Source organism: Lissotriton vulgaris, chromosome 6 (genome assembly GCF_964263255.1).
Source record: "Lissotriton vulgaris chromosome 6, aLisVul1.2, whole genome shotgun sequence".
In the NCBI taxonomy this organism is placed as follows: Eukaryota; Metazoa; Chordata; class Amphibia; order Caudata; family Salamandridae; genus Lissotriton; species Lissotriton vulgaris.
The window spans coordinates 590,739,165-590,766,137 of NC_141694.1; the positions used below are offsets into that span (position 1 = coordinate 590,739,165).

The following is a 26,973-nucleotide window of genomic DNA, read 5'->3' on the forward strand; positions in this document are numbered from 1 at the left end:
TTTAGATATCAAATACTGGGAACCCACAGGTCAGTTGTGAATTCAGCGAATAGTTACAATTAAGGACTACTTGTTTTCCAAACAGATTATTTTTAAGTTGCACATGCATGTTTTTTTTTTAACACCTTCAACGCGGCGCAAATTCTCGTGCTGTGCTGAAGGTTCTAATGAGCCAACGGGCTCATGACGGAACGGTTCCGTCATGAGCACAGGCCAACCGATGCTCATGACGGAACCGTTCCGTCATGAGCATCGTAGGGGTTAAAAAAAGATGGTTGGTGCCCTAACCAATACTAAAATAGCATTGGGTGGGATTCTGGTTGAGATAAGTACATCACACCCCATTAGCCATCTATATGGAATATGGAAATGGGACAGGGAGAGGTACATTCTTGTAGGGTATGAATGGTCCTTGAAAACCACAGTTTTGAAGTAACTAAACAATATGTTCGAGGCACATGAGCTGCAGATAACTCACTATGCATAGATCGCCATCTGGTGTTGGTCCCGGATGTCTGCAGTTTGTTATTGTCTTGGAAAAGGTATTGGAAGTCACGAGATAGGTGACTCCTCCTTTGGACAACAGGGCGCATGGGCATCGACTCCATCTTCAGATTATTTCCGCCATCGCGCTTGGATGTGTTTCACACGTTCAATTTGGTATCATTAACGATTTAACTTTCGACGTGCAATCCTTACCCAATTCTTCGGTATTGTCTCGATCTACAAACTTCTAGTTCGGTTCCGGTCGTCGAAGCAGGTCTTCGTGGCTCATGGAAAGGACGCCCTACAAAAAATGTCCTCAATGTGGATTGGTTTCCACACGCTGATCTGCATGAGGTGTGTAACCTCTGCCTTTCACCTGAACACGAGCCGAAGACTGTCCGGCTTGTGCCTCTTTCCGCTCCAAGAAAACCATCAGAGATCGTCGAGCGCGAAGAAGTATGGCTCGATCATAGACATCGATACTGGATGACATCTTCGAGGAAGGCATAGATGAGCAGGAGCAGATGGAAGAAGGCACCTTCAGCGCCTCTGACGTCGCGCACTGCGTCGAAGACAACACCCGGGGCAAAGGGCCATAAGTACTGACGTCGACCCTCCCTACCCCATGCTTCCCCCCCCACCCCCACTTACCCATCCAAAGGCTTTGGTAACACCTTCACCTTCGGGCCTAGGTGCACACCATCACAACTTCCCAAGCCCTGCCTTCGGGCTCGGCAAAGAAGTCTACAATTAAGCCTTCAGCCACTTAGGACCGAGTCAGCCTACTGTCAGTGCCAAAACTCCATCCTCGGCACTGACCAAAGAGAAACCGAAGGAGAGACCCAAAGATAAACCATTGTCTTCGTCCGCGCCGACGCCCGGTTCCACACCGACGCATTTGGCACCGAAACCAAAAGAAACTCAACCTTTGGATCCGAAAAAATCTTCGGAACCAAAGAAGCCACCAGTTCTGAAACCCACTAGTCAACCTTCTGATCCCACAAAAAAAAACATCGGAAACGAAAAAACAACCGGTTCCAAAAACACCCAGCACCTCTGATCTGAAAAAATCATAGGCGCCAACCTAGCAACCGGTTCCAAACACTCCAACCAAACCTTGGGAACCCACAAAACCTCCTCAGGCCAAAACAAAGGAGCATAAAACAACTTCAATGACTGTGCCACATAAGCATTCAGAAATCGGCACCGAAACACCATGCTTCGGAGCAACAGCTTTTTGAACCTGATCCTACACAAAAAAACTCTGGAAATAGACCTACAAACCGGTCATCTTAGGATTAGTCCTTCCAACATAAGAAAAATGGAAAAACCTACACCATCTCCACTTCCCTTAAAGAAAAGACATTGCCACCTCTCCTTTAAGGATCCCTTCCCCAACTCCTCCTCCACAATACATTTCTCCTGGTCCATCTCCAATACCAATACAATCTCCTCCACCTCCAGATGATGATAACACTGGTGACGAAGGAGATAACAACCCTCAACAAGAGCCTATTCATTACATCCCAAATGATCCGTGGGAATATTATGGCACACCAGATGTTCCTGATGTACCGCTGGAGGATGTCTATCCATCTATACCATCCCCTCCAGAGGACACTATAGGTTTCACTCAGCTAATACACAGGGTTGCACAATACCACGGGGTAAACTTACATACAGACCCCATAGAAGAAGACTTCCCCATGGACACTTTTGCAACATCCCAAAGGTCCACCTCTATTCTACCAATGTTAAAAGGGGTAATTAAACATGCTCCTGAACTCTTTAAAGACCCTGTTAGAGCTAGAGTCATTAACCCTAGAATAGAAAAGAAGCACAAGGCTGCCCCAACTGACCCTCCATACATTAAGGGGCAGCTTCCATTAGATTCAGCGTCACAAGCAGCCTCCGAGCCATAAATACCAGTGTACATTTACCCAGACATGCCTGGCTAAGGCTATCAGGGTTTAAACAAGAAGTTCAGACTACCATACTGAACCAACCTAAGAACTTGACCAAGAACACTTATTAGGATCTATGGTGGATTCATGTTTAGAGAAGATGAAAAAAGACACTGACACCGCCAAGTCAATGGGAGCCTTGCAATCGCAAGCTCCCAGAAGTTCCTTTCGTCGCTCCTCTTATAGGGGCGCCTTTAGAGGCTTCAACACAGATAATGCCTCCAGTTTATATAAAAGTCCCACACAAACCTCCTCTACCAGAGGTTATTACAGAGGACGCTACAGGGTCAATAACAGCAAAGGTAGGGGCAAAACTACCAATACTCGTACTGCCAACACCTCAAAACAATGACTTCCCGTCGCTCCCCCCAGACCATCCTACTCCAATCTGGGGATGATTAACCCAGTTCCTACGTGGTTGGAACAATATCACCACAGGTGGGTGAGACAAATTGTCCAATCTGGTTATAGCCTGGAGCTCACTGCCACTCCCCCCAATATTCCACCCAAGCAGCTTCCAATGTCAACAGAATATTTAACGCTTCTTAAACAAGAGGTGCTTTCCCTACTGCACAAACATGCAATATAGCCAGTTCCCCTTCACCATCAAAACACAGGAGTTTACTCCCTGTACTTTCTTATTCCAAAGAAGGATGGAACCCTGAGGCCCATCTTAGACCTCAGACCATTAAACCTATACATACAATCAGACCATTTTCACATGGTCACTCTTCAACAAATCCTTCCCCTACTCAAACAAGGCGATTTCCTTGACATTTTAGATCTCAAGGACGCCTACTCCCACATTCCCATTCACCCTGCTCACAGGAAATATCTTCAGTTTGTAGTGGACTGGCAGCACTATCAATTCAAAGTTCTCCCATTCGAAGTTACCACAGCACCAAGAGTATTCACAAAATGTCTAGCAGTGGTAGCAGCCCATTTAAGAAGACAACAGATTCATGTCTTCCCATACTTGGACGTCTGGCTCATAAAAGCCAAGTCACATACTCCGTGTGTACGTCAAACACACACCACAATCCAACTACTGCATGACTTAGGGTTTTCAATTAATTACCCAAAGTCTCACCTCCAACCATCCCAGATCCAAAAATATCTAGGTGCCACAATAGACCTCTAAAAAGGCCTTGCAAAGCCCAGTGCAGCCAGGATAGCAGGCATGCAAGCCCTTATAACAAAGTTATAACCGCAACACTCGCTACCGGCTCGAGTGTTCATGCAACTCATAGGGATGATGGTCTCTTGCATAATCATAGTACCTCACGCAAGACTCCAGATGCGCCCCTTACAGGAATGCTTAGCACGTCAGTGGACCCAAGCTCAATGTCAGTTAATAGATCTGGTGTTGGTAGACGGCCACGCATATCAATCTCTGCAGTGGTGGAACACCCAAAACCTTTCCGAAGGGCGACCGTTCATTGAGCCGGTTCCACAAATCGTGTTAACAGCACACTCCTCGCTCACCGGGTGCATCTACTACATCACACCATACAGGGCAGGTAGACACCACAGCAAAAGCTACTCCACATTAATCATTTGGAGCTACTAGCAATATTTCTGACATTAAAAGCATTCCAGAAACACGTATCAAACGAAGCTGTTTTAGTCCGGACGGACAATATAACAGCAATGTATTATCTACAGAAAGAAGGGGGAACGCACTCTGTAGCTCTCTCAACTAGCACAAAGCATATGGAGATGGGCAATTCCTCAAAACATATATTCCTCTTAGCCCAACATCTTCCAGGAATAATGAATCAGATGGCAGATCAGTTAAGTCGTCAAACACAAGAAATCCACTGGTGGGAACTCCATTCACAAGTCCTTCAACCGTTTTTCCAAATGTGAGGGCATCTAGACATAGATCTCTTCGCTACACATTTAAACACAAAATGCCCAAGCTTCGCCACCAGGTAACCACACCTATTGTCCGTAGGCAATGCAATATGGGTGAATTGGTCATGCAGATTTGCCTACGCTTTTCCGCCTCGCCCACTCATTCCACTAGTGGTACGCAAGCTGCAACAACAGTCACTAATACTCATCCTAGTTGCTCCAACATGGGCCAGACAACCATGGTACACAACCTTGCTGGAACTATCAGTAGTTCCCCACCAAAAACTACATCTCTCCCCTCAACTATTAATACACAACCATGGAGAGATCAGACACCCAGATTCAGCACACCTCAACCTAGCGCTCTGGCTCCTGAAATCCTAGAATTTGGGTACCTTAATCTTCCACCTGATTGTATGAATGTAATCAAAGAAGCTAGACGCCCCACCACTAGAGCCTGCTGTGCAGCCAAGTGAAAAAGATTTGTGATGTACTGTACCAATAACACAATCAATCCTCTAAATGCGTCTATTCAAAACATCATATGTTACCTACTTCATCTTCAAAAATGTCATCACATTCACAAAACCCTATTGTGTAGATGTGAAAACAAAACAACAAGCTAGTGTGGGCCAGGCTGTACTCAAAACACTTTCAAACTACTGCAACAGATACTGGTGGTCACTGCTAAAGGGGCAGCCCTGCTATTCAAACTATGCATAGTGTGTGATCTGCAGCCCATATGCCTCGAACGGAAAATGCAACTTACCAGTATGCATCTTTTCTCTTCCAGGGGATCCTCATCAATAGCAGTAAGCAATGAATATTCCCGCCCATGTGTGGGGACCCCGGAAATAATAGAAAAATTATATATAGAAATCACATATATACAGCTCCATATATATGCATGTACATATATCATTTTTTCTCATACCAATGCAGCTCCCAATAAGAGGCTAAACATTGGAATTACCCATATAAACATTATTTGCAATCATATAAAAAACACCTGAGGGCAAGTAGCACTTGAACTCTGTTTCTTAATGAGCAGAAAAACACTCGTATATCATACAAAGTGCAAATAAAGTAGACATTGTTAGCCTACAGGCTGCATCGTAAACCAAAACCATAGAAAATGAAAGCATTTTCAACAAACTGGCACCGTGTCTTTAAGGCAGCCATGACCCCCAGCTTCCCATCATACCTCAGGGGTGACAGTTAGGTCAGTTGTTCTTTCCTGCTCCTTCAGTCAGGACCCTGGATTTACAGCTCCTATCTTTTTTGACTTTTCTGTCAAAAATATATTCTAAATCTTGAAGTTTTTCACTTTCACTCGAAGTCTTTTGACCTCAGAGTGCTAGTGGTGCCTTTTTTGTGTTCAGAAAAGGTTTATTTTTGTCAAAAATGCCTTTCCTTTTCGACCCTTGCCCCTCCTGTGGCAAGAAGAAGGCCAGGACTGACACACACCCTGTGTGTATCCTCTGTCTCCCTGAGACACATTCTGCAGACAGCTGTCATCACTGCAAGAACTTGTCAAGGAGAACTCTTAAAGACAGAGACAGAATTCGTATCTATGGCCTCTTTGAAAGAGGTTGGTCTCCTATAAGGCAGCAGAAGAGGAGAACCCGGTCGACGCGAGAGAATTTCCGACCTGTTCTAAGTCTGCGTCGGGATTGGCGTCAAAGCTGCCTACGACGACGACAAATGCCATCGAAGACTTTGACGTCGAAACATCACGCGACGGCGAAGACTTCGTCGTCGAAGGTACTGGTTCCTCCGTTGACGTCATTCAGGAGGCGTTCAACGTCGAGAGGCAAGTCTCTGTCATCGCCAGGGGGGCATACGACGTCGAGACAGATCACTCGGTCGTCGCACCGGCGATCAATGTCGAGGTGCAGAGCTCCGTCAACTCCTCACCACTGGCGTCCGACGTCGAAGCAAGCTACTCCGCTGTCGTCTCACCGGCGTTAGACGTAGAGTCATAGATCTCCGCCGAGGGCAGTTCACCGGTCTTCGGCGTCGAGACACCAGACACCTCCTTCGGCGTTGAGGCAGCAGTATACCTCGACATCGAGACAGAAGATGCCTATGACCGCGACCTCGAGATTGACCACTTTGTCACCGGGCCATCACCGGTCGACGTCGAGACAGAAGTCTGATGAAACGACGTCGAGAAAGGAGGCGACATTGGCGTCGGATAGGCGTTCGAAGTCTAGGGACGTTCCTCCACACGTTCAAGCCCCCCTTCTAAGAAGAGGAGATTTTCCTCAAGGCAGATGTCTCCGCCCAGGTCCAAGGCAGCACATAGACACTCCAGATCTCAGGCTAAGTGCCCTTCAGGAGAGACCTGTCCTCCAGAGAGCCTATTGTCATCACCTTCAGGCTCTCAGAGTTCACACCGAGGGTCAACATCCAGGTCCCCGGAAGTTGTGATCTTGTCTTCGGACAGCACAGTGTCAAGGCATTCCCCAGCAAGGCCATTACTTGAAGAGGTGAACCCATCTCCTCCTGCACGTTCTCCTGAGAGGAGAGAATGGAAGAAGTAGTCTTCCATCAGGTTGTCTCCTAGATGGTACAGACCTTTACGTCACTGGACTCCTGATCATGACACAGCGCGGGAGTACTTCAGTCCCCAACACAGGTCTCCATTGGCTCGTTTGATCCAGCAAGTGGATCAGGATCAATCCCCTTCGAGACCCAGAGAGCGGACACACACCCCGGTGCATTCAAGCAGACAGAGGTCCAGATCAAGGAGCAAGAGGGAGTGCAGATATCCTACTCCTTCCCCGCCTTCTTCTCATAGGGACTATTCTCCTACACTGACGGACAGTCCACAGTCGAGAATTTCTCCAGTTGATGACATCTACACATTCCAGGAAATCCTAGGCAGAGGGGCACTTAAGCTGGGTATCCCCATGCCAGCTCGCCAAAGCAAGTCTTCAGTGATCTTTGAAACCCTGCATCACAAGACAGCGGCTAAACCTCTGCTTCCCTTGGTTCCGGGCATCATAGAACCAGTCATGGAAGTCTTCCTCACACCAGCAACAATTAGATCCGCTCCAGCGAGGATTCTGAAAAAATATCGCTCACCAGAGGATGATCCACTCTTCCTAAGAGCCGACCCACCCCCGTATTCAGTAATAATCGCAGCGGCGAGAAAGACCCATGCCGCCGTTGCATCTTCCTCCACTGTACCACCGGACAAGGAGAGCAAGACGCAAGATTCCTGGGGACGGAGGGTTTATGGTACTTCAGCTTCCTTGCTGAAAGTATCCAACGCGAAAGCACATCTGGGACGCTACAATAAATCCCTGTGGGATTCTCTGCAACGTTTCTCTGAGAAGCTTTCCCAAGAGGATCGCAGGGATTTTGAAGAAATCCTTACGGAGGGCAGCCAGGTTTCCAATCAGATCATAAGTGCTGCAGCTGATGGAGCTACCCTATTGGCGCATGGTGTATGTGCAGGGAGATCATCTTGGTTGCGCCTCACCGCACTAAAACCAGAAGCGCAATCCCATATCCGCAACCTGCCTTTCTCTGGGACATCCTTGTTTGGTTCGGACACTAACGAGGAAATGCAGCGTATGAAAACGGAACTGGACACACTTAAGGCCGTTGGCCCGGAAAAGAAGAAAGAGTTCCGTAAAAGATTCCACCCCTACAACCGGCGATCTTCTCAGCATAAGGTTCAAACCCCTCAGTGGCAGAAGGCTCAAGATCAACAGGGGCAGCAAAAGTCTCAATACAGAGGCAGGCATTCCTCAAGAGGTGGAGGAAATCAGTGGCAGGGAAACAACTCCAACAAGACTCAATCCAAATGAATACTCTCTTCCTCCAGCACCGTCTACCACTCCAGTGAGGGGAAGCATCGCACAGCATATCGTAGAGTGGCGGGCTATCACAAGAGATCAGTGGGTGTTAGCTATGCTTCAGAATGGATACTCTCTTTTTTTCAACATCGTCCTCCTTCAATCCCTCCAATGCCAACATTAAGTCATCAGTTGAAACTCCTGCAAAAAGAGGTGGCCACCCTTCTCAAAAAATCAGCCATCGAGAGGGTACCAATATCTCAAAGAGGGAAGGGAGTATACTCCAGATACTTTCTGGTCAAGAAAAAGGGCCAAAAAGCAGAGTACAGACCCATTCTGGACTTGCGGACACTCAACCTACACATAAAGAAGGAAAAGTTTTGCATGTTGGCGCTTCATCAAATATATCCACATCTCGGGCAGGGGGATTGGATGTGTTCGTTGGATCTGTAAGATGTATACTTCCATGTTCCGATTGCTCAGCGTCACAGGCAATTCCGGCGTTTCCGGGTAGGACCCGCTCATTATCAATACAAAATCCTACCATTCGGGTTAAAGTCAGCCCCCAGAGTGTCCACGAAGTGCATCGCGGTGGTGGCAGCCGCTCTTCGCCGCAGGGGTGTCTTCGTGTACCTGTACTTGGACGATTGGCTGTTGAAGGGTCCTTCTCCGGACAACGTAAGAACCCATTTCCTGAGCTGCATCGAAGTATGTTACCGTCTAGGTCTTAAAGTGAACTTCAGCAAATCAGTCCTACAACCAACACAGGAAATACATTTCTTTGGAGCTCTGTTAGACTCTGAGCTAGGAAAAGCGTTTCCTTCGGAGGAGAGACAGTGTTCCATCATTCAGAAATGCCAACTGGTTCTGCAGAGCAAGAAGTTGCAGTGCGTCGAATTGCCTCGCTGTTAGGGTCGATGGCATCCTGCATCTTTCTGGTCCCAAATGCCAGACTACGAATGCGTCCTCTGCAGCAGGATCTGGAGTACAAGTGGGACCAGCAGTCAGCTCGCTGGGATGACAAAATAACTGTCAAGCGCGGCTCGAGAGTCCATACCTTGGTGGATGAAGAGTCAGAATTCCGTTCCATCAGCCTCCTCCTGTCCACACACTGATCACAGATGCCTCGCTTCAAGGTTGGGGGGCCCACATGGGACCTCTTCAGACTCCAGGTCGGTGTCTGTCAAAGAGCGCTCCTACCACATCAACATGTTGGAGTTGAGGGAAGTCCATTTAGCCCTCAAAGCTTTCCTACCCTAGATTCAGGCAACATCAGTGTTAGTACAAACAGACAATACCACAACAATGTACTACTTGAACAAGCAGGGGGTAAACGCTCACGTACCCTTTCCCTGGAGGCTCAGAATCTATGGCATTGGCTCCTGGCTCAGAATCTGTCAGTCACAGCAGTCCACCTGCCAGGAGAGCAGAACATGAGAGAGGACGCTCTCAGACGTCATTTCGAGGACAAGGAGGACTGGGTTCTCAATGACTAGGTCGTAGAAGACATTTTCCAGTCATGGGGTCGTCCCACCATAGACCTCTTCGCGGACGACGAAAACACCAAATGCCAAGACTTCGCCTCGCGGTTCTACCGTCCAGGATCCAAAAGGAATTTCTTTATGATAGACTGGTCAGGGGCATTTGTGTACGCCTTTCCACCCCTTCCGCTGATCCCGAAGGTGGTGAACAAGTTTGCTCATTTGTACAAGAGGATGATTCTCATTGCCCCAGACTGGCTGAGACAGTGGTGGTACCCAGACCTTCTACATCTGTCGGAGTGTCCTCACAGGAAGCTGCCGTGCAGGCCGGACCTGCTATCCAAGAAGAACGGGAGGATTCATCATCCCAACCTTCCTTCACTGAATTTGGCAGCACCTCCTGAGGTCATACAATACGGCCACCTAGCACTTCCGCAGGACTGCATGTCCATCTTGAAAGTAGCACAACATCCTTCCACAAGGCATTCCTATGCATGCAAGTAGAAGCATTTTAACATGTGGTGTATCAGAACAATTGTCATCCTATCAAGGGTCATGAAGATGCCATTCTCCCTTACCTACTGTATCTGGCGAAAGCAGGGTTGAAATTTAATTCCATTAAGGTGCATTTAGCAGCTATAATGGCTTATAGGCGCTCACCTTCTCAACCTTCTTTCTTCCAATTACAAGCTGTTAAAGACTTTCTGCAGGGCTTGAAGAAGTTCTACCTTCCGGTACGACCTCCGTCACCTCCCTGGGAGCTAAACCTGGTGCTATCGAAATTGATGGGTCCGCCTTTCGAACCCATTCACAAAGCAACCTTGCAACATATTTCTTGGCAGGCTGCTTTTTTGGTAGCGATCACGTCAGCTAGCAGAGTGAGCGAAATTCAAGCACTCTGTTCTAAAGAGCCCTATACAGTTTTCCATCTAAATAGGGTGGTGTTGAGGAGACATCCCTCTTTTCTTCCTAAGGTGGTGTCAGATTTCCATGTGAACAAGACCATCTCTCTACCCACTTTTTCCCCCAATCCCTCCACTCCAGCTGAGAAGGCCTTGCATTCTCTGGACCTGAAAAGGGTTTTAAAATGCGATCTAGATCGGTCCAAATATATAAGAAAATCTGATCAACTGTTTGTCAACTATGGGTCAATCAGATCTGGGTATGCATGTTCGAAACGTTCCATTTCCAGATGGATAGTTTCATGTATCAAATTTGCTTACCAATTGGTGCAGAAGACCCTGGGGTTTTCTCCAAAAGCACGTTCCACCAGAGGAAAAGCGGCTACTACAGCTTTTCTTCATAATGTGCCAATGTCTGAGATTTGTAGAGCGGCGATCTGGAGGTCCGTCCATACATTTACCAGACAGTACTGTCTGGAAGCAAACACCCAAGTAGGCCAGGCCTCCTTGCGGAATCTGTTCAACAGATGATTTTGGCTGTTGCGGTTTTGTTGGGTCATGTTTTTCTCATTTACCTGCAGGTGGTTGATGGGCTTGCTATTCTATTCAGTGCTTATGATTATTGATGAGGATCCCCTGGAAGAGAAGGATAAGTTACTTACCTGTAATCCTAGTTCTCTTCCAGAGGTATCCTCATCAAAGTCATAAGCAACCCACCCGCCTCCCCAGGAAAATGAGACATGATCAGAGTGTTAATGGATATTGTTGAGCCCTGACTTTCAGGGTTATGCAAAGAACTGACCTAACTGTCACCCCTGAGGCTTGATTGGAAGCTGGGTGTCATGGCTGCTTTAAAGGCACGGTGCCAGTTTGTTGAAAATGCTTTCATTTTCTATGGTTTTGGTTTACAATGCAGCCTGTAGGCTAACCATGTGTACTTTATTTGCACTTTTTATGATATGAGTATTTTTCTGCTCATTAAAAAACAGAGTTCAAGTGCTACTTGCCCTCAGGTGTTTTTTATATGTTTGCAAATAATTTTTATATGGGTAATTCCGTTGTTTAGCCTCCTATTAGGAGCTGCATTGGTATGAGAAAAAATTATATATGTACATGTATGTGGAGCTGTATATGTGTGATTTCCATATACAATTTTTATATTATTTCTGGGGTCCCCGCACATGGGCGGGAATATTCAGTGCTTATGACTTTGATGAGGATACCCCTGGAAGATAACTAGGATTACAGATTACAGATAAGTAACTTATCCTTCTTGGCATGTAGAGCTGCAGATTCACTCATGCCTGCCCACCTCCCCGGCTACCTTTATCTGTTCCAGTATTATCTTATTTAGACATGGACATCTTTCTGTTCTCACAAAACTCCATCATTTCCCTTATTGGCGAAAAAATAATCTGAAGATGGAGTCGATGCCCATGCGCACTATTGTCCAAAGGAGGAGTTGCCTATCTCGTGACTTCTAATACCTTTTCCAAGACAATAACAAACTGCAAACATCTGGGCCCAACATCAGATGGCGATCTATGCATAGTGTGTGAATCTGCAGCTCTACATGCCAAGAACAGATGCATACTAGTAAGTATCATTTTCCATTCTTGATGCTTGCAAATTGTATTTTAGTGAGGCTTTAAAAAAATTAATAGTATTAACCAGACTAGCTTATATGTAAATCTCCTCCAGGGCCATTGTTTGTTTCTTTCCTTTATTATGTGATTGTAATACATATTTTTTTGTATAATATTCAAATCTCATCATTGTTTTTCTTTTTGTTGCAGGCTGAAGGTGCTGGACTCTCAACTTGCATTGAGCTGTGTGTGAAAGCATTAAGGTTGGAATCTGGTGAAAATGCAAATGTGAAAATATCCATCTGCAAGACCATTTCCTGTTTGCTACCTGATGATTTAGAAGTCAAGCGTGCATGCCAGCTTAGTGAATTTCTTCTTGAGCCAACGGTTGATGCATATTATGCTGTTGAAATGCTGTATAATCAGCCAGATCAGAAGTACGATGAAGAGAGTCTTCCAGTTCCAAACTCATTGCGATGTGAGCTGTTGCTAGTTTTGAAAACTCGGTGGCCTTTTGATCCTGAATTCTGGGATTGGAAAACATTGAAGCGTCAGTGTCTTGCATTAATGGGAGAGGAAGCCTCAATTGTGTCTTCTATAGATGAACTCAATGATAGTGAAGTGTATGAAAAACTCGAGGACTCTCTTGAAGAGAGCAAGGAAAGCTCAACAAATGGAATTTCAAATTCATACTCCTCTTCAGTCCTTCTGCGAGACATGGAAGAAGAGAAACGGAAAAAAAGAGAAGTAAAAAAAATGAGAGAGAAGGGCTTTGTATCAGCTCGGTTTAGAAATTTTCAAGCCTATATGCAGTACTGTGTTTTGTGTGACAAAGAGTTTCTTGGCCACAGAATAATCAGACATGCACAAAAGCATCATACTGATGGAGTATACAGCTGCCCAATATGTGCAAAGAAATTTGATAACAAAGAAAGACTGGTTCCTCATGTGACACTACACGTCAAACAGTCCAGCAAAGAGAGACTTGATGAAATGAAGCCTTTGAGAAAGCTTGGAAGATCGCAGAAAGTAGCCATTACAAGTGAAAAACAGAACTCTTTATTTAAACCAGACCAACGATCGGTAAAGAAAAATAGTATTTATTCAGAAGACTTTGTTACATTCGATGACAATGAAGGCTCGGATGATGACAATTGTGTCAAATTTAAGCAGGATGAAACAAACTTAACTCTCCAGAAACTTTCAAATGAACCTGAATTCACTTGTCCTGTACTTGTCTGTAGAAAAGGATTTAAGCACTATAAAAACTTGATTGTACATGTAAAAGCACATAAAGACAATGAAGAAGCAATACAATTTCTTGAAATGCAAAGTAAAAAGGTGATTTGCCATTATTGCAGAAGACATTTTGTCAGTGTTACTCATTTGAATGATCATTTGCAAATTCACTGTGGAAGCAAACCATATATGTGCATACAGATGAAATGCGGAGCAAGCTTCAGTTCAAATGCTCAGTTGTTGGCACACAGAAAGGAACATAAGGACTTCAAAGCAAAATGTATGTTTCCGAAATGTGGAAGAATATTTTCGGAGGCTTGTGCACTTTATGAGCATGAGGCAAAACACTACCATACTTTTACTTGTAAATTCAAAGATTGTGGCAACGTTTACTATTCCGAGAGTCAACTAGAAAGTCATCTAAATAGCCACGAGTTTAAGCAGGGAGATGCCTTGAAAGACCAAAAAAACACATCTGTGCTGTATGACCAGACATTAAGTGAGGCCAAAGGTACAACTAATTTACCTGTAAAATCAGAGCAGGTTTATAACCCCAACTGTGTTCCAAGTGCCAGTACTGCAAGTGGATTCCTCAATGTAAAACCTATCAAAATGGAACCTTTTGAAGAACAGAACACCTGTCTGAAACGCTTGGAACATACCTCTGTAGGTACAGTTAGTTTACAACCTTCCAAAGAAATAAGTAACAGTTTGCTTGAATCAGTTGGAATAAGTAAAGTTATGTCACCACAGACAAATGTACCGGAGCAGATGCTGGGGCAGTGCTCTGTAGATGCACTTGAAAAATCTGAAGCTATTGTTTCAAGTCACATTAAAAAATCTCCCCTCAGCCAAGGAATTTGCGATATCATTTTGACACAGGGAAAGTTGGCAGCAGCAGTAAATATGATAGATACTGGTAACACACTCCTTTCACAGATATATACTGCTGTTAAAGATGCTTGCAATGATTCAAGCATTCCACTTTTCCAAGAAAGTAAAGACGTTGAATGCTTTAGTCAGCCCCAACAAGAGCTCAATGTTTCAGTAAATTCTGGCACAAGTAAAATAGATTTAGCAATGAAAACTGTTGAAAGACAAATGGGCACTGTAGTGCACTTGGGGGTTGACAATCAACCTCTGTATGAAACCAGTTTTGTTTTTTCTGAGTTTGAAGATCGTGTAAAAGCAGCAGCTAATCTGTTAAATTTGCCTTCAAAGACAACAAATGGCAGCTTTTTTGCTTCATCACAGTCCTCCATTAGTAATCCTTTAGTTACTTCATCTGTATTGAAACAGCTTCCACTTCAGAAATACACCTGTTTAATTGAGGGATGTACTAGAATCTACAACTCTATACAAAGCATCGGCAAACACATGAAAGCAACACACCCTCAACAGTATCCTGCATTTACACAAGAACGCAAGAAGAGAAAAAGGCAGAGATCAAGAAATTCTGCAAATGCTAAAGCTTTATTAAACATGTCCCCAAAAGCGAGCTGTTCTAGTAATGCGGTTTCACCACAGAATAAAATCAGTAATGTAAACCATAGCTTTTCCAATGAGTTTCACCCAGTCCAAACCCCCGTTTTTCCAACCCATTTAGAAACCCTTGTGAATCCTATGTTAGCAGCCATAGAAAACATGAATCAAGGTGCCCAGCCTAATAAAGGTGCCACAGGTGCCTTTTTAAATACACCGTTTGAAGACGTGTCTAAATCTGCCTTGCCTCTAAAATTTGAAAATGACTCTGACCCTTTCCTGCCAATGCCTGCAGAAGACTGTTCAATATCAAATTTTTCCTCCTTAAGTCTTAATGTGACGAATCGTGTGTTCTCACAACTTGGAAATAATGCAAATCATGCACTTTTGTCGAACACTGAGTCAGCTACAGAATCTATTTTTCCAAAACAAGAGTTCTCTGGTGATACTAATAGTGAATTTAACTTTGGAGAATCTTCCCTGCCTTCATCTGACATGAAAAAAGATGGTCATGGGCAAAGCCCAAACACAAAAGAAAGGAGGCATAGTTCACGAGCAAAGTGTCCTGCAATAATCCAAGATGGCAAATTCATTTGTAGGAGGTGTTTTAGGGTCTTCAGCAATCCAAGCTCTCTTGGTGGTCACTTATCCAAAGGCTCCTCATGCAAACCTATTAATGAAGAAAATGAGATTACTGAAGCGCACCTAAACAGTGGTCAAGCATCACTTCTAGCAAGTATGATGCTTTCTTCAAATTTGCAGTCCCATCCATCTATATTAACCCCAGAAACCTGTTATAAGGATCAAAACTACCTTCCGTCTCTTGCAGTTGAAAGTCACTCTTCATATTTACAGAATTTGTTAACCCATTCAAATGCAGCTAACCTAAATGCCTGTGTGCAAGAGAAGAATGAAATTATAAAACAAGCCTTGGAAACTGCAGGTATTCCGGGTACTTTAGAGAGCACAGAAACACTTCCACAAGTGGCTGCTACTAATTGTGCGCTCAGCAATTCTACTGTAAATGCAATGGTTCTACCGTGCTCCAGTCTTTCTCCATTGTTGGACTCTTCATGCAATCCTACTACATTGATGGTGGATAAAAGTAAAATACTGAACTCTAAGAATGAACAAAGCAATTGTCCTACTTTTCCTTCAGATTTGTTAAATAATTATGAAGGTGGAATATGTTCACATGCTGTTGTAACACCACAATGTCTTCCTAGTAATAGTTATCGTGTTTCAGTCATAAGTGGTCCGCTTAACACCATTTCAAGCCAGACGGATGCAAGAGATGATGGCGGTTCTAATAACAGAAAAAAAACTGTTGATCCATTTATCGAAACAAACCTGACACAGAATTTCATAGCAAGTGACTTGTTAACCGCAATGGGTAATCTAGCCAAGGATGTTAAAGAAAGTGGACATAAACCTGCTGCAAATCTTCCACAGAATTTAATTTCAAATTGTGATGCTCATTTAATAAAATCCATGACAGATAAATTAAAATATACTGATCGCAGTCAAACCTGTATAGACACTAGAACTGAAAATGTCAAACCAAGTTCCGAGGTACCACCTTTAGTGCCACAAAGCAATAAAGTTGAAAAATATGATTGTAGTAACTTAAGCAGTCATACGTCCGATGGTAAAGTCACTGTTTTGAAGACTAATATTACCTTAAATAGTAATTTAGAAGTGAGAAGTAGCATTCAGCATATTAACTCTAATTTAGTACAACAGGATTTTACTATAAATTGTGACTCCTTATTAGAAAATAACTTTTCAAAAATTGTAACTTCAGAAAGTAACCAAATCCCGGATTGCATTGATGATTTCAGCTTCTCAACAAAACCCTCTCCCCTTGAAAAAACACATGTAGATGAGACAATTGTGGAAATTTTACAACGTTTGAAGGGCCTGAGGCTAGAAAATGATTTGACAGTAGATGGTCTTGAATCTGATGCGTCTGAATCCTCTCCTCCAGGTATTTCTTTACCTCTGGCTTCTATATCCTTTTTAGCAAGCAAAAGTGGTAGCCATCAATCTCCAGAAACTGATATTTGTAATACATTACTTGATGAAACAGTTAAACCATTTGTGTGCCATGAGAATACTTGTGATTACCGCGCAATGTCAAAGGATGCACTTTTTAAGCACTATCGAAGGGTCCATAAATACACTGAAGATGTATTAAAGGATATAAAGAAGAACCATTTAAAGTTTGCTCCATTCAGATGTGTAATTCCGGATTGTCCTAAAACATTTACAAGAAACTCAAACTTGCGAACTCATTGTCAATCTGTGCATCACTTTTCCACTGAAGAAATGGAAAAATTAAGATTAAAAAGACCGTACGAGCTTTCGTTGAGTGAAGGTATGATTACACCCCCTCGGAGCGATTCGCAAAAAAGAAAACCGGTAAAAATAGAAACTGAACTGAAAACTGAACCTCCACCTCTTGTTGTTCATACACCATTGAAGAAAGAATTTGATCTGAATCAGTGTGAACAAATTTCCAATGATCAAGAATCCAGGGTAGGGCTCACAATTAGAAAACAAGAAAATCTTCCTAAACTTGCTTCCCTTTTGCAAGAACAACGTAAAAAAGAAGCTCTGCGTATGAAAATGAGGAAACAAATGAAAGCAAGAGAGGAGAGGTTACAGAAGATGAGACTTGAAAATGATGAAACGCTTCCTGCTAAGTATAGTCCTTATCGACCTTACCGCTGTGTCCACCAGGACTGTTTTGCCGCTTTTACAATACAGCAGAACTTAATTCTTCATTATCAAGCCATGCACAGTTCAGACTTACCTACATTTGGCTTACAGCTAGAAGACGAAAGTGAAACCTATAAAGATGTACATGATGTTGAGAGCTCACAAACTGTAAAAGAATTTAGGTGCCAAGAATTTGATTGCGCTAGAATTTTTCAAGAAGTTGCTAGCTTAATTCAGCATTACATGAAGCTTCATGAAATGTTCCCTGAAGAAATTGAGCAGGTTATGTCTGTCACAAACACTGGTACATTTAAGTGTGATCAGCCTCAGTGTATATCGTCATTTACAACATGTTCAAATTATCTTGCACACCTGGAGAGTCACCATGGAATTAAGATAAGACAGTGTGGAGAAGATGGCATATACAAGTGTGATTGTGAGGGCTGTGATCGTATTTATGCCACCCGATCTAATCTTTTAAGACATATTTATAATAAGCATAATGAGAGGCATAAGGCACATCTAATGAGACCCAGGCGTTTCTTGCAAGATGATGAGGAAAATAATTCAAGTAAGGCAAATGAGGATAAACCAATGAGATATAAGCCACATGAACTTAGGTATGACAGTTCTGGAAATGAACACATGAGAAAGAAAAATCTTGAGTCTGAAAAAGATATGGCTGAGATTAATAAAAACTTGCCTGTATCTCCTCTAAAATATGGCAAAAAGTTTTTATTTCTAAAAACCAAATATGATGCCTTGGCAGAGTGTTCCGATACTCTGCCTAAACAGTATCCATGCATGATAAAGGGATGCACATCCATTGTTACAAGTGAACACAATATAATTAGACATTACAAATGTCACAAAATAACTAGAGCATTCACTTTGACCCACAGAGCAACGCTAATCCTCTGCAAGAAGCTACCCGTCTGTCGTATAAAAGCCTCTGCATCTGATGACGAGGCTGCACATCGTAGAAGAAAAGTACTACGAGGATCAGATGCGTCGTCTTCAGAGAGCAGTGATGAGTCCGTATCGCAGCAAAGTGAAACCGAAAAGGATGAAATAGACGAACTTGCAGAATTGCTTTATATAAAACTAGTTAATGAGGACAAGGATACTGTTGAGAACCAAGCAAGAACATCTTCAATTAAAAATAGAGAGATTAAAAAAGCATGTTCTCAACCTGAAAAGCAAGGATCAAACAACATTTTGAAGCGAGTGCATAGGCAAAAGCTTGCGCCCCAAAATAAAAAACGTAAAATTGAAAAGTTGGAAGAGACATTGGTAGCTGAGATAAAGAGCATACAAAGTGGTGAGGAAACTATTTCCTCTGAAACTGCTGATGAGCCACTACCAGTATTTGACTTGAGTTCATTTAAACCTATGGGCTTTGAAATGTCTTTCTTAAAGTTCCTAGAAGAGTCTGCTGTTAAGGAAAAGAAGAAAACCAAGCGGGATTGCACAGGATTTAAGAAAGATTTGTGTCTGAATCTACTTAAATCTAGTCAGGAGGCTGCCAGCGAGGAGGATGGTAGTGGAGAGGCTGCTAGTGAGGAGGAAGGCAGCGAGGCATTTGCTAGAAAAAAGACTTCTCTGATAGACTGCCACACATACCCAATTACTGACTGTGAAAACCTTATACAATTTGCCAATCCTTCTCAACTTCAGTGTATCGGAACCGTACTGTTTTTTTTAGATGAGAGACTGAACAATTGCATTGAACTGGCATTCAAGCAGCTTCAGGAAATGAGACCTACTGTTGTTCTTAAAAAGGTTGACATGCATTGTGATGATGAAATATTAACAAGTGAACAAAGTTGTTATATTGAGAGAAATTTCGATGTAGCCAACTAAGGTGTTAAACATTGAATACATTTTTGATTTTGACTAGGAAGCCATCAAGCATGCTAGTAATTGAGGCTTTATTTTGTTGGAGTGATTTAACCAGGCAAAGTAATCATGACCCTAGTCATGTAAAGTTGTATTTCTTTTATCCCTATGGGACTTGAGGGACAGAATCATTGTTTGAGTTTTGTAAATAATTGATAAAATCCTCAAAATATTTCTATCAATGGATTGTCCTTTCTGCAAACTAAATCTTTGTGCATTGTCTGTGATTGGTATATTTCACCAGGTCACTACTCATGTATAACAATACTCTTTATTTGTAGATACATTTTTTGTATATATTTATTATTGTAAATCATTTACTGCCACCAGCAGTCTAAGTGTAAACTATTAAATGACACATTTATATTCTCAATTTTATTTTGTATTTAAGTGATGTTTTAAAATTGTGTGTGAATCCTTTTTAAATTATAATGTTTGTGGATACCTCACACCTTTGTGTTTTGCACCACATTTATGTGCAGGTGAAGGTTAAGGATCGATTACTTTGGTCTAAAGTAAGTTCATACTAGCTGCACAGTTATTAAACATGGAGACAAAGTAAGCATACAGTATTGTTACGTATGACTATGTAATCTCCATCTAAAATTGTCCAATGTCTGGAACCTTTATTTGCCATTATTGATTTTGACAGAGTATTCCCAATTTGACAACATGTTAGACTGTGGAGACTTATTTCAGTTTGTATAGAACAGTGAACAGGTGAATAAGGGTTGGTATGGCAGAGCTCAAGAATTTTAAGGTAGTGTAGAGTAATTTTCATTTACGCTGCCCATTGTGAAGTAGCCCAGTATTGCCTTAAATAAAATCTGATTCATTTATTGGTTTAATCATGTTCTCTTGTTAGGGTTTTAAAGATAGTTTTGTTAAGAACCTGATGGTGGTTTAAACACATTTTTATGAAAACGCCTCAGAGAGCAAAGAAATTTACAACTGGAATGTTCAAATAAAAGGTGGCGAGATGCTTGATCTTTTGAATAGTATTATGTTGAGTACTCTTCACATTCTAAGAATGTTCTTCCATATTTTCAATACGTAAATGATGTTCAAAACTGATATTGTGTCCCCCGTCACTTAAATCTCCAGTATGGTATGGTTAGTCTCAAAGGGTGATGATATTGCATCTGTTGTTGCCTTTGAGGCATTGGTATAGCATACTTTGTCTCATGGCGCCGTAAGAAGTACATACACTTGCCAATATTTTTCAGAGAATGAGCGGATTCCATCACAAAATGGTTTAATTCGGCTTGTGATACCAGTATTGAATACTTGTCCATTTCATCCACATTGCTTCCACATCATATAGGTGAGTAGACTTGTCCATTGCCTGCCATTTCATGGTAACCAGTGTTCTTGTTAACTTATGTGGCATATCTAGACTTTGTTGGATGTGCTATGTTTCTATTTAATGCTCTATTTGGATGCTGGTTTATGATGCAAAAAGTGCTCTTGTGAGCACAGTGATGACCCAACTATATGGCATACCTGAACTCTGTTGGATGTTTGCAGTGTTCTATATTGTTTATTGTATATCCTGTAGTGAAGGAGAGAGCTGCTGTGAGCCACCTGATGCCATGTGTGGTTTATATTTGATATATGAAGGGTTTTTATGTGTGGTGTTTTGTTGTATGTGTTGTCAGTCCTGGATGTGCATGACATGTTCTGTCTAGTGTGTGAGCAGTAGACATTGTACCCGGTATTTCGTTACGTAGGTGAAATGACTGTTTTGGTTACAGTCGCCAACTACCATTGAAAACAGTTTGTGATCCATGTTCATGTTAAATAATACTCTTGCACCAGTTCAACCCCTGCAATAGTAAGAAGTCACTACCTTCAGATATTTTAACACTTTTTTTCATTACACGTCAAAATGTTACGTTTTCATGTTATAGTTGAATGTCCAGTTGCATGTTATGTTCAGGAATAGTAGTCAAAGCAAAATGTATCCAGACACTGAGAGGTAGAAAAGGAAGCCTTTTAAAAACGTTTTTGCACTGTGAATACAGAAGCGCTCCTAAGATATTGGATGACGTGATATCATCCAATATGACGTTCATCTAAAATCTCTTGAATGATCAATGGGGACAAAAGCTGCATTACACATAGAATACGAATGGCATTACAGAACCAAGCTCATACATCTGACTAGCTTTTACTTCATTAGCAAAGGTCCTCCCAGTTACCATCACCATACTCAGTCATAAGACAAATCCTCTAATGATTATTGCACAAGCCTCATATCTTTCCAAATGTTTGGTGCAGCCTTGGTTGGTGTGCAGTTATTTCCACCACCATGCTCAACTCCTTACTTGTTTATAAGCAACAGTGGTCCCGGGAGAAGGGAGATTATAAGGAACAATAAATATAGACTGTCGTAACTATATTGGGATGACATGTCCAGCCGGACAGAGGTCTGCTATTTACTTTTGGTAATAGAATTTTTTTTTTTTAACAATACAAGAAGTGGGACACACGCCTGTGACCTACTTAACACATGAAAAACAAATACAAACAGGAAAACGACATACAAAGGGCTTTAGGCAAAGCTCCACGGTTTGTTGTGATTGCTGAGTAAACAATATCAAAAGGCAACAAATCGCATTAGACACCTTTACAATTTAGTGCACACAGGGTTAAATTGTAGAAGGCGTTTCAATTGTCGACGGCGTTTCGATCAGACTTATAATTCGCGGATCACCATCAGGACATGGATATTATGCCTAATACTTGAAAGCCTCAATTGCCATGGGAAGGAAGGGGAAGAAAAATACAAAAAATGCAGGTATTATAGAAGGTGTAGCGAGGGACAAGGCATATGGGTGACACTCCTGCGTGCAACTCCAAAGGAGGGCCCATGTGGCATATTGCAATTTCGGCTGATTACAGTGCTGGTGAACATGATCGGATATGGCATCATTGAAAGCCTGAAGACTAAGAACACATGAATCAAGGGTTATTAAAAGTGACTCATCTGCTCTGACTTGCATTGTGTGCACTTGGTATTGGGTGGGTGAATTATTCGCATAATTCCGGAGTGCATGGATTAAGGGGTGGGGAGACAGGATTATGCTCACAGTAACGTGTCTATGGTGGGCGGTATTCATTACATCATGAGTGCGTTAATAGTTTAAGGCGGCGACGTGTCTAATGGAAGGAGGTGACATGCTGGGATTGAAAACCTATTACGATAGTCTATTAACAAGCGGATAGTTGGTGAGAGTTAATTAACATACATCTTCATCAATATTAGGTTTGTAAGGTGGCGACGTGTCATGCCGGGATTGAGAACATATTACGATCGTCTGCACACAAGAGCACAGTGGGCAAGAGTTAATTACCAAGCATCGTCAGTTGCCGTCCAGCAATACATTCAAAAATAGAGCGCATCACGAAGGAACAGTTGGTGTTATAACCCATGGCCCGTGTGGAAGCAAAGCTTGTAGCGGTGACGGTTTGCAGAGTGCATGAATTAATTTCCATAAAACCATATTACAGGAGTCTATCTAGGCAGCAATTGGAGCAATATATGACCACTAGAGAATATAAGCGAGAGACTGGTAACCTACACGTCAGTTTTGCAATAAAACAATTTAAATAACGAAGGAAAGGGTGGTGCGTGTGAAGCGTGGTGTGTGGCGGTTATGGTCGACAGCGAACATGCATTAATAACTACTAGTGTAGTGGGGCTGTTGGGAGCGGTGGTACGCCCTAGTGGAATCAGCCACGTCCCTCAAGTTATCCAAAACAGGCATAACAGCCAGTTTGTGAGTTACGGCTTACCGGGAGGGGCGGGGCGGCTTGACTGGAGGTTAATCAAGGTGTCTGTAGGTTCTGTCTGGATGGCCGGAGGAGATGATTGGGGGCGCACATGGGGCTGCACTTAGGGGAAGGAAGCGATAGCGTTAGTGTGCAGTATGCGGATTGTGTCAACCGTGTATGGGTTGTAGATCAACTCACCATTGGTTTCGAGTAATCTTGTGTCTTCACTCGAGATTAGATGAGCCGGCGCAGTGGCCTGGGGAGAAAGGGGCAAGAGGGTCAACACCATTTTGAGAATTTAACGGCTAAGGCGAGCCGTATACTGAGAATTCTTACCAGTCTCTTAGTTCGTCAAGGCTCAATCGCAGGATCTGTGATGATTGCACTCCCAATCGGGAGGTGTTTCTTAAAGGGCGGGGCATGTATTTCCATTTGCCCTTGTAGTCAGGTGGGTGCAGTGAGAAGCGAGAAGGGGCTATATCAGTGTGATAAAGGGACTATTCGGGGAGTGAAAGTGGGGGCCATCTTGGGTAGTGCTAAGTCAAGGTGATGGTTTATGTAGTGACAGACAATAATTTACAACCCATTTCCAAGTGATTGGGATTAAAAAGACAATACAGTTATTTGCAGCTAATCAATCAGTACAGAAGAAACATATCAGAACTGGTGAGTCTTCGAGGCGATTCAATCCTGTGTTTAAGCTGTCAGTTTTCACAATCCACTTAAATTCCTCTTTGTTCAATACTCTGGCAATGTCTCCACCTCTTGGTGGCAATTTTACCACTGTGATATTAGTCCAACGAATTTCGTTTTCTGAGTGTCCATTTTGTTAAAAATGTTCCACCTGTGGTGCATTTGCTGTTTTACATCTAATCCTGCTTCGATGTTGGGAGATGCGTAGGCGGATTTTTTGTGAATAGCATAGGACACTGGGGAAAAGGTGGTCACACATACCAAGCCATCTGTGTGTTTTTGCTTTGGGCTCTAGAAGGGCCTTACGTGGGAAGTACCATGCCCTCTTCATTGCGTTACGAACAAGTCGGTGGGGGTATTCTCTAAATGTAAGGTTGGAGCACAATGTCGTCTCCACAGAAAAATAAGCAACTGTGCACTTAAAAGAGATAGCCGTTAGGCGAACTAATCTGCAGGACTAGTAGACATTTTACACGCCTGTTATGTTGGGGGGGGGGGGAGGGGACTCGGGCGGCGGGTGGGGCCGGGGCCAGTGCACGCTCCCGGCGACAGTTCCACTAGGAAGGGAAGACAGGTTAACTAGAGTTTTAGTTTCTTCCTTTTCCGGGGGGGGAGTATGGGGCGAAAGGCACTCTGCTAATTGGGGATGTGGGTAGTTTTAAACCCGCAGAGCAGGGAGAGGGATTGGGATGGGGGGAGTTGGGGACGTGGGTGGGGAGGGACGGGGAGCAATCGGGGTCAGTTGTGGAATTTTGGTACAGTCACACCAAGGATGCTATTGTTTTGCTAAAACGTTTGCCACTTTGCGCAGGGCTACAAGACAGGAATGTTGTCACATGCATTTGCAGGAGGTTTGGAAAAACAGGATCTGAAAGAAACAGGTAAGTATTAGATTCCTTACCTTAGAATATCCCCAGGCGTCGGACTGGATCCGGAAATTTTTGCGTAGCAATACCCCTGCGCATCGTTGGGCGTCGTCTCCGGCTCCGCGTCCGTCTGCGTCGTCAGCGCCGGAATGACTTCGTCGGAGTACTTGGACGCCGCCCATGCGCGCTGACGTCAGTTCTTCTTTTTTCCGCGCCAGCTAGCGCAGATCCGGAGAAGCTCTACCCCTTAGTCACTTTTTGACTAAAACTTTTTTGATCATTTTTGATCCTCTTTCCACTCATCAGGTGCCGGTAGGAATGCCGGGTTCAAACCCTGCTCGAAGTGTAGTCGACTGATGTCGAATACCGACCCCCATCGCCAGTGTCTGCAGTGTCTAGGCCTCGACCACGACGACCGATCCTGCTCCAACTGCTGAACCCTGACGTCTAAGGCTAGGCGGGAGCAGTCCCGCAAGCGGCTCGAGCTCCGGCAGTCGGCCCGCGCCGTTCGAGGTCCCGGTCCCGGTCCCACGGGAGGTCGAGGGACCGGTCGCTTGGTTGGATCTCTCGCAGCTCCGGAAGTCGACATCGGTCTTCTGGTTCCTCCTCTGGTAAGAGGCATGAGAGGTCGTAGCGGCGTCATCGCTCCTCCGACCGCCCCAGACGCTCGCCCGACGCGGCCGGGGTTTTGGGTGGCACGCCGAAGTCGCAAGCGCCGCATCCTGCCCTATACCTACGGGTCCCTGAGCACGATGCGACGCGAGAGGAGATCGAGCAGTACCTCATGGCCATGAGGTCGCTCTCTTCTCCACCGGGCCCCACGGCGCCTTCGGGCCCAGTGGGCCCGGCTCCGGGGCCTAGCGGGTCGGGTGCTCCGGCACCGACGCCGTCGGCGGCTTCGGCCCCGCTGGCGACTCCGGTCCTGGCGCCGCAGGCCCCGAACGGATCCGGATACGGATCGACGCCAGTCAACCATACGACCTCGCCGGCACCGTCCCCGAGGGTGTCACCACCGGCGCCGACTTCGGTCGACGCCGGCCTCAGTCCTTCTGTCGCTCCTGTTCAGCCGTCGACACGGCCCCGTTGGGAGACGTATGAGACGGCAGTAGGTACATTCCACTTTAATGAACGGGCCCAGATTGTTGATTCTGGCTACCAGGAATTGGGTGACGACGAGGACTGGGAAGGGTCTGAGGACCCTCTGACACGGGAGTGTCAGGACCAAGCGGACTGGACAGTGGAGCTTGGGGAAGCCAGTGACTGGATCTCTCTCCAGACTCTGGTTTTGTCTCCCCTCCTACCGTGGCTACGGAGGAGGGGGTAGTGTACAGTGTAGTGTTGATGCGGGCGGCGGAAGCCTTGAACCTTACGCTCCCCTCAGCGGCCATGAGGACTAATCTCCTCACCGAGGTCCTCAAACCGCAGGCAAGCTCGGTCGAGCCTCTGCTGCCGTTCAATGAGGCCTTATGTGACGTTCTGCTGGGCACTTGGTCCAAGCCCGCCTCAGGACAGCCTGTGGCCAGACGCTACCGCCCGGCTCCGGGTGACCCTTGCTTCCTGTCGACCCACCCCACCACTGAGAGCATGGCTATCCAGGCCTCCAACTCCCAGACCGCATTCCCTTCGGCTCCTCCCGACAGGGAATCCAAGAGGTTTGAGCAGTTCGGTAAGAAGGTGTTCTCGTCCCTGAGTTTGGGACTGCGGTCAGTCAATACCGCATGCCTCTTGGGCCGCTACACCCACACCCTGTGGGACACGGTTGCGGACGTGCTGCCACAATGCCCTGAGGAGGTCAGGGCTAAACTCGCCCAAGCCCTAGTGGAGGGTCGAGATGCGGCACGGTACTTTATCCGGTGCGGACTGGATACCACCGATACACTGGGCAGAGCGATGGCTATGACAGTGACGGTTCAACGCCACGCCTGGTTGAGGTGCGCCAATTTTTCGGCTGATGTCCAGGCTACTCTTCTGGACATGCCTTTCAATGGCCGTCGCCTGTTTAGCCACCAGGCAGACCACGGGCTTGAGCGCTTTAAGGACCCCAGGGCTACGGCCAAGTCCTTGGGCCTCTCTGCTCCGCGCCAGCAGTCGGGTGCCTATCGCTCCTTTCATTGCCAAGGAAGGGGCGCCCCAACACGTGCCACCAGCCACACGCTGTCTCAACAGAATCTTCAGTGCGGTGGCGGCCGTGGAATCCGCCTGGGAGGCGGT

At 44.6% G+C, this 26,973-nt stretch overlaps 1 protein-coding gene across 2 annotated transcripts in view; it reads left to right on the forward strand.

Annotated features, from left to right (window-relative positions):
• Positions 1–20,034, forward strand: part of ZNF292 (zinc finger protein 292) — a 635,852-nt gene extending 615,818 nt beyond the window's left edge. For both annotated transcript variants that reach the window (XM_086926593.1, XM_086926594.1), the window contains one exon: positions 12,296–20,034. In XM_086926593.1, coding sequence (XP_086782719.1) covers positions 12,296–19,390 — 7,095 coding nt within the window. In that variant the 3' untranslated portion in view covers positions 19,391–20,034. The remainder of the gene's footprint in view (positions 1–12,295) is intronic.
• The last annotated feature ends 6,939 nt before the right edge of the window (positions 20,035–26,973 follow it).